This window comes from Prunus dulcis, chromosome 1 (genome assembly GCF_902201215.1).
Source record: "Prunus dulcis chromosome 1, ALMONDv2, whole genome shotgun sequence".
Lineage (NCBI taxonomy): Eukaryota > Viridiplantae > Streptophyta > Magnoliopsida > Rosales > Rosaceae > Prunus > Prunus dulcis.
In genome coordinates, this window is record NC_047650.1 from 34,250,416 (window position 1) to 34,257,958 (window position 7,543).

Genomic DNA, 7,543 nt, shown 5'->3' on the forward strand with positions numbered 1-7,543 from the left:
GAAACATATTTGATACAAATATATATATATATATATATATATATAAAGTGAAAGTGCTTACTCTTTTATCAAACACTTTAATAGAAAATCCATTTTAATATAATCCCTTTTTTAGTCATTATACACAGTTCACAACACTTTCGCAAAAAATAAATTACCAAACATTTAGAAACTGATTATTGTACCAAAAACACTTTTAACAAACAGTTTACCAAACGTCAAACTGCTTTCTCTCACAGCTGATTTATCTCACAGCAAATCCGACTAAGATTATTTTCACAGCATAGCAACGCCAAAATGGCCCTTAGAATTTTGTTATTTATAATCTCATTTTACTAACCATCATCTTTTATCAAATTAATAAAATAGGGACATTCTCCTATAAGTATTTAAGTTAATGATTGGTTACATATAATTTCGGCAGTTGGATTCCATTTAAGAGACTATCAACACATTTAATGAATGTAATCCAATGGCCAATATTAGAAGTATATAAATAATCCATAACATAAATTAAAATACTTACTGGAGAATGTCCCAATAAAAATATAACTAAAAAGTCAATTGCAAAAAATGGAGAAATAAGCAACTGTTATTTCTGTACAGAACACATTCACACCAAAAATACCAAGAAGAACCCAAAAAAAGAAAAAAGAAAGAAACCTTCATAAGAGTGTACAGATAAAAGTTTTTCTGTTTTTTTTTCCCTCTAACAATTCATAATTGTTATTTACCAAATAATGGAAGATTAAACATGGATGGGCTAATACTTGGATAAAAAACAGTCAAGGGTTGAAGAGCAAATCCCCACACTTGCATTTCCAGCTTATAGGCTTATAATTTGTAATGTCATCGCCTCTGGAGTAAGCTACATTCTTGGGGCTTGTTCTGGTGGAATCAGGGAGGCTGCCATGGCTTCTGATTTTACTGTGGCCTTGGACTTGGGGGGAAACAGGGACCTGAACTGCCACACAATGCCCACAAGCACTGCACCTGCTCTCACACCTTGGTGGTCTTGATCCTATTTGACGTGCGTTGACCACCACCCCAGCTTCATTTTCCTCAAGAACATGACCTCTCTGCGTAAATATAATTATAAAAACTCAGTCAGGAATCAATTAACACTCTGGTATAGAGTTTGCAGACTTCATATTCAACTGGTAGAAAGAAGCAAATTAGCAATAGTATAGACATATAATAATGTCCAGACATCCGCATAGGAGAATTTATTATGCAAATTAGCAATACCACATACATATATATATATATATATATATATATATATAATATGAAGTCTTACCGGAGCAGCCTTAGTAAGCTTGCTTGAAATTAGTCTAGCACCTGAAAAAGAAAAAAAGAAACAGAACCCATGTTAGTTTTGCTTTTTCTTTTGAACAAAGAGGGTTACATTAGCGAATGAATTTGAACAATGGGGGAGGAGTTGTTAACCTTCAGCCATGAATCTCAGATGGGTCGAGCTTGAAACCAAGAGTAGGAAGATGAAAATGATTAGATGTCTATTTCTGTGCCAACAGGAGCAATTTTGAGTGCTGCCCATTTTTCAGAAGTGGGTGGAGAAGAAGAGAGCAAGCGGCCGCAACCACACCAAACCTAGATGAGAGCAGACAAGTCGTAGGGAGGTAAATAAAAATCAAAGTAAATATATGGTAGAGAGAGAGAGAGAGGTGATCAGGGTGGCAGTGTTTGCAGGAATGAAAATTTTCTGAAAAGTGTATGAAGAGAGGTTTCAGAAATTGAATGCCAGCTTCATAATGCAGAAAGACTACTCTGTTTTTTTCCTTTTTCACCCCCCAACTCTGTAGATGTATATGTATCAATGAGGGAACGTGGAGCGCAGAGGCAGAGTACAAAGGGAGAGCTCAAACGAAAAAGGGAAGGACCTCAGCCTCGTTTCATGAGCCTCCCAAAAACCAGGTAATTTGTACAATTATGATTTATGTTTTAAAAAAAATTAAATATAAAAAAACTTTTCTGAGTTGCATTGCATGCATAAACTTATTATTTTTTTTTTTTAAAAGATTGACAGATACATACGGAACGGACAGGGCAACTGTTGGGAGAGGCCTCCTCTCTCTCTGCATGTATGAGAAATACTTGGTTTTCGTTTTCTTTTCTTTGTGGAAATTTTGGGTGTTCCATTTTAACACGCTAGAGAGTGCTCTGTTTTTTCTTTTTCTCGTCTTAAAAACAGTACATGGGTTTTGTAGATTTCCCCAGAAAGATACTACTACTTTGGGTGTGTTTAGAGGAAAAAGATTTTTTAGCACACCCAGCCAGAAGTTGCTGGACAAGTTATTTCTATTATGGGGTAAGTTCGTGACGGTGAGAGTGATAATTTTCTTCCATGAAATTCACACACCACTTGATTTTTTTTTTTTTTTTGGAAGGGGGATCAGATCAATAATGACAGACACTTCAGAGCTTTTATCAGTGTGTGTGGTTGAATTGAATGAATCTGTGCCATTAGATTTGTACCTCGTGCGCAATAATGAGATTAGTTATTCATCAAGTTCCGAAGCTACCCTGTATAGAAAAAGAAGCATACGTAATCAAATGCCATCCATGCTTGTTTTTTAGCAAAATTTTGAGGGACACCAGTTTTGGAGATGAAATTCCAATCCAGATTTGGACCCTTTTATACTTGACAAGAACTGGTGGATATAAACCATCAATCAAGGCTGTTGTCCCTAGGACCCATCAATGCATTTTACATTCACCACATAATTTCCTGAGCTGGGATTGTGTTGAGCAGACGACTCTTAGCCATTGAAGCGATATGCGCAAGCAGACGACTAAACTCGCGTGTGGATGGATGCTCGTAGCATTTTTCTAATTGTCTATTATATTACCAACATAAACCTACCTCGTGTGGAAAAAAACTTGCATGTCACGAAGTGTATAACCTCCTCTTGTCGAATATAAAATTTATTAACTTTGAGCAAACAACCACAAATTATTAACAAAACTTTGAATGTACATGTCTAAAGCCTCATCTAAAGTTGTTGGTCCCTCGTTCAGCCAGCCACTTCCAACACAGGACCATTGCAGACTGAAAAAAATAACACAGGACCATGAATTATGAATAGTGCTTACAAATTAACAACTGAAGTCTGAAGGTGTAGCCAAAGCTCAATATTTAAGTAACCCCGTGAAGAAGTCCCAGCTTCCAAAGCCTTTGAGAAACAGAGGGCTTTCTCTCTCTGCTTTGCCGTGTTGAGTGGTGACCACATTGATTCAGTTCTGACAAAAATGTATAAATCATCATCGGCTTTGCTCTCTCATACTTGGAATTTATGATGCCCCATATCTTTGTGCTGCTGTTTACCCAATGTAAAAACTTTGTCCTGTGTCAATAGATTTACTGTTTTGTTTTTTACTGATGTCAAAGTAATTTCAAATAAGTCTGATATCTCTCATCATCTGAAACTCATTGCATCTTAATACATTCAACAAGATCAATAGCACTTTCTACTCGTTTATGATAAATTAGTAGCGCTTAAAACATGATTTTGCGTTTGGGTTTTTATTACAAATGGTCCATTAGGTTAGCATCATCTTTGCTCTTTTATGTATTTTTTAGAAATTATTAGTTAAATACCTATTTCTAGACATAAAACTATAAAAATACCCTATACTATTTAATGTATATAAATACACCCAAAATAAACTCAAAAATCGACAGCTGTATATTATTTAATTTAATTATTAAGAATACCTTTATTACCCTTTTAACATAGAATTAGAATTCTAATCAACACCAGATCAGAACCCATTTCACGACCTCCAGTCTCTCATCTTCATCTTCAACCCCAATTTTTAGTTTTTGTTCTTCCACCTCAGTTTTTGTTCAACCTCATCATTCTAAGCTTCGTCGGAGGGCTCGGCTGGGCTATCGACAATGATGCGCTGGAGAGGGCCTTTTCTCCGTTTGGTGAGATCATCGAATCGAAGAGCCGTTTGATGCATGTTCTCTCTCTGCTTCTTGATCTTCTGTTTCTCCATGTTACTTGATCTTTCTCTCCCAAAGATTGAAGATCGATGATTCCTTTCCATTTTTGTTTATTATTGTGTATTTGTTTGATTATACTCCAGTGTTTTTGTTTTGATGGACGGATCTGATTTGATTTGGTTTCTTTTTGTGTTTCCAGATCATCAACGACCGAGAGGTCCAGGAGCTTCGACTTCGACTTCGTCACCTTCAACAACGAGAAGGTCATTAGGGACGCGATCGAAGGCATGAACGACCAGAACCTCGACGGCCATAACATCACCGTCGACGAGGCCCAGTCTTGTGGAAGCGGCAGTGGTGGTAATAGAGGTTATAGTGGCAGAGGTGGCGGCGGAGGATATGGATGCGGACATTCACTTACGAACTGCTCCAGAGTCCAGTTCTCCATGAATCCGATATCATTGCTCAGCTCAGCAGCTCTTTTGTCTCAACCGTCAGTCAGTAGTCCTCCTTCCTTTCTAGTTCCTGGTCATAATTGAGATCCTATTGCCTTGCCTTGTTTTGCCATTGCTCCTTACTTTATTGATGATGATTGATTTCGTCACATTAGCTGAAGCTGAAGTTGTATATGGTGCTAGTATTAACTATTGAATTTCATGCTCTTTGCCTTCCTAATTTCTAACGAATATGCATCTTGGTTGATGATTGTCTTAGATTGCTCAATATTTATTGAAAAAATACCATCATTTCCCCATTTTGGTTATGTCTTTTGTTTCTCTTTTGCCTTGCCTTTTTCATGAGAGAAAGAAGAGATTGCTCTCCTAGGGTGATTCAGACTAAGAATATGTATTGGTAGAAAACTTTATATTGAATAGATTCTACCAGGAACAACTTATTTTAAATATTCCTATACAGCACACGGGGACTTGCACCAAACCAAACTTCTTCTTCTTCTTCTTCTCTTCTTCTTATGTATGTTTATTTATTTGGTTGTTATTGAGAGAGAGAGAGAGAGAGAGAGAGAGAGAGAGAGAGAGAGAGTTGGGTTGGTGTGCATACGTGTGTATGTGTGGGACTGATCTTTTATACAAATTGAAACACTCTCTCTGTCTCTCCAGAAACTTTTGTTGGATCAGTTAAAAATTGAAAAAGAATCCTCTGAGATTTCTTGAATAAAGTTTCAATAATGTATCACACTACTAGCTTTGCCATGCTACTATGTATTCTGGTGCCCCATATTAATCTCTACATATTTATCCGTTGACCACATAAAAATGACCTTTAAAGCAACAATTTTAGTATAATTATTGTCATTTAAACATTTATCTATCTCTCTGTGTGCAAACTCATAGAGATTGGTAGGTCCATGGAGGTCCTAAAAAAAGAGATATTTTATTTACTTCATTGTGTAACGAGTTAACATTACAATATATGTAACCACTTAACATTACCATAACTTTATATTGAAATTTTGACGCGGGGAGTGAATGGTTTCATATTATACCTGTAGTTTGTAGTGAAATAGCAGACTATTCAAATTCTATGTACTATTTCACCTTATCAGTTATGCTCTTTGGGCTTATGATTGTTATCTGTGTTGTTCTAATTATTCTATTATGCTGAATTATTTTGTTGTTATTTCGTATTGTCAGATTTGGTGAACAACCTTGGTACCATTGCAAGGTCTGGCACCAAGGAATTTATGGAAGCCTTGGCTGCTGGTGCATATCTTGTTGTAGATAAGGTCATTGTTACCACCAAGCACAATGATGATGAGCAGTATGTGTTGGAGTCGCTCCGATTCAATGTTTATGGTATGTGGAGTGATGAAAGATCAATTAATTATGCGAATGAAATGATGTAATTGATTTTGAGTGGTATGGAGTTGTATACTTTTATCGTACCGATTATACAAATGAAATGATGTAGTTGTTAACTTCCAGTAAGTGGTATGAACGGTATAACAACTGTTCATACCCTACAACTGAGTTTATTTCTATGACATAGTATTAATAGTGTACTTTTATGACATAATATTAACATATTTTCAGTAACAAAGCATGCTCTATATTTTGCTCTATATATAATTTTGCACATGAAGTTTATGATATGCTATGATTTTTACTAGGAAGATAGTTCTAAGACATGGTATTAACAATTCTTTTTTTTCTTTCTTTTTTTTTCTTGTAGAGGTATTTCCTTTTGCCATTGCGATTGTATCTGGTGAAACTGTAGACAATTAGAGGTGGCTTTTGCAAAGGATATCGGATGTCTTGCTGGGTTTTTTTAATATGAAATGGTATTAACAATGGTTTATTGTATGAAATGGTATTAACAATGTTCTATTTGTATGAAATGGTATTAAAAATATTTTTTTTTTTGAGTATGAAATGGTATTAACAATGTACTTCTATGAAATGGTATTAACAATGTACTTCTATGACATGGTTTGCAGAGGTTAGATGGAGAAGGAAGGGTCGTAGGGGCATGCCCTTGGTTTTCGTTTATATATATATATATATATATGGGTTGGGCTTGTTTTGGGTTTTTTTGAGTTTTTTGTATTGGGCTTCTTTTAAGTTAATTAGTGGCAATCATGTAATTTATAGGAAATTCAACACTCATTTTGTATGTAGTAAATGGTTTTTGGATATGTTTCTAAAATTTGTTTCATGTAGGGTTTTTTTTATAATTCCAGTCTCTATTTTGGGTATATCACTAAAGCTCCCTTTATATTACACCTCACACATCAATTTGGACCTGCCGTTTAGGTTTTGTCAAAATTTATGTTAAATTGATGATGTGGCAGGTATATGACTTGGATCCTAAAAAATCAGAAAACTAAAAAAATAAAAAACATAAAGAAAAATTGCAACTCTCCCCCTCCGAACCCCTTCTCTCTCTCTCTCTCTCTCTCTCTCATCCTCTCTTTTTCTCTCTCCCTCGCAGCATCCTCTCAGTTAGGCCACCACCCCACTACCTAGACCATCCCGAAGCCCAATGCCACCATACAAGTTACAACCACCCTCATACCTACCCAAGATCCACACCAGCCCAAGTCCCAGCAACACTCGAGAAGGGACGAAATTAACCAAAATGAGAGAGAGAGAGAGAGAGAGAGAGAGAGAGAGAGAGAGAGGAGATAGGCAAAGAGTGGGTTGCCACGAGGGCAAGGCGATGGCAGAGGGAGAACGCAGAGAGGGTATGGTTGCATGTATTTTCTTTTTCTTTTAGTTTTAATTTTTTTTTATTAAGTGCTGTTAAACGAACTCTAAAATTAACTGAGTACACCTTACTATAAAAATATATATTGAATTACTGATTTACCCTAATATAAAATGACCAAAAAGGATATATGGAATTGTAAAACAAATATAATTTTAAGAAGTACATCATACTAACCATATTCAACCATAATCAAGAGATTGCTTGTCCTATTGTGTTTTTAACGAAAGATGTGGTGATTGCAAGAACTTGGAATTGCAAAAAAAAATGTCAACAGTTTTAGTAGAAGCATAAATCCATATGAAAAGTCAAAGATTTATAAACACTACTAAAAAAATAAAGCTAAAA

At 35.6% G+C, this 7,543-nt stretch overlaps 2 protein-coding genes across 3 annotated transcripts; one reads left to right on the forward strand and one right to left on the reverse strand.

Moving 5' to 3' along the window:
* Positions 1–544: 544 nt before the first annotated feature.
* LOC117616007 (EPIDERMAL PATTERNING FACTOR-like protein 2) lies at positions 545–1,749 on the reverse strand. The gene is made up of 3 exons (XM_034345202.1): positions 1,450–1,749; positions 1,301–1,341; positions 545–1,079 (listed from the first exon to the last, which is right to left on the reverse strand). The coding sequence occupies exons 1-3, from the start codon at positions 1,556–1,558 to the stop codon at positions 786–788; spliced, it is 444 nt and encodes a 147-aa protein (XP_034201093.1). The 5' UTR covers positions 1,559–1,749; the 3' UTR covers positions 545–785.
* Positions 1,750–3,808: 2,059 nt separating this feature from the next.
* Positions 3,809–6,231, forward strand: LOC117615518 (heat shock protein 90-2-like). Of its 2 annotated transcripts, none has more exons than XM_034344617.1 (4): positions 3,809–3,987; positions 4,170–4,467; positions 5,623–5,784; positions 6,161–6,231. In XM_034344617.1, the coding sequence occupies exons 2-4, from the start codon at positions 4,374–4,376 to the stop codon at positions 6,211–6,213; spliced, it is 309 nt and encodes a 102-aa protein (XP_034200508.1). In that variant the 5' UTR covers positions 3,809–3,987; positions 4,170–4,373; the 3' UTR covers positions 6,214–6,231. The 2 variants fall into 2 exon arrangements, with proteins under 2 accessions (XP_034200508.1, XP_034200507.1); XM_034344616.1 differs by having other exon boundaries at positions 3,809–3,952.
* Positions 6,232–7,543: the final 1,312 nt, after the last annotated feature.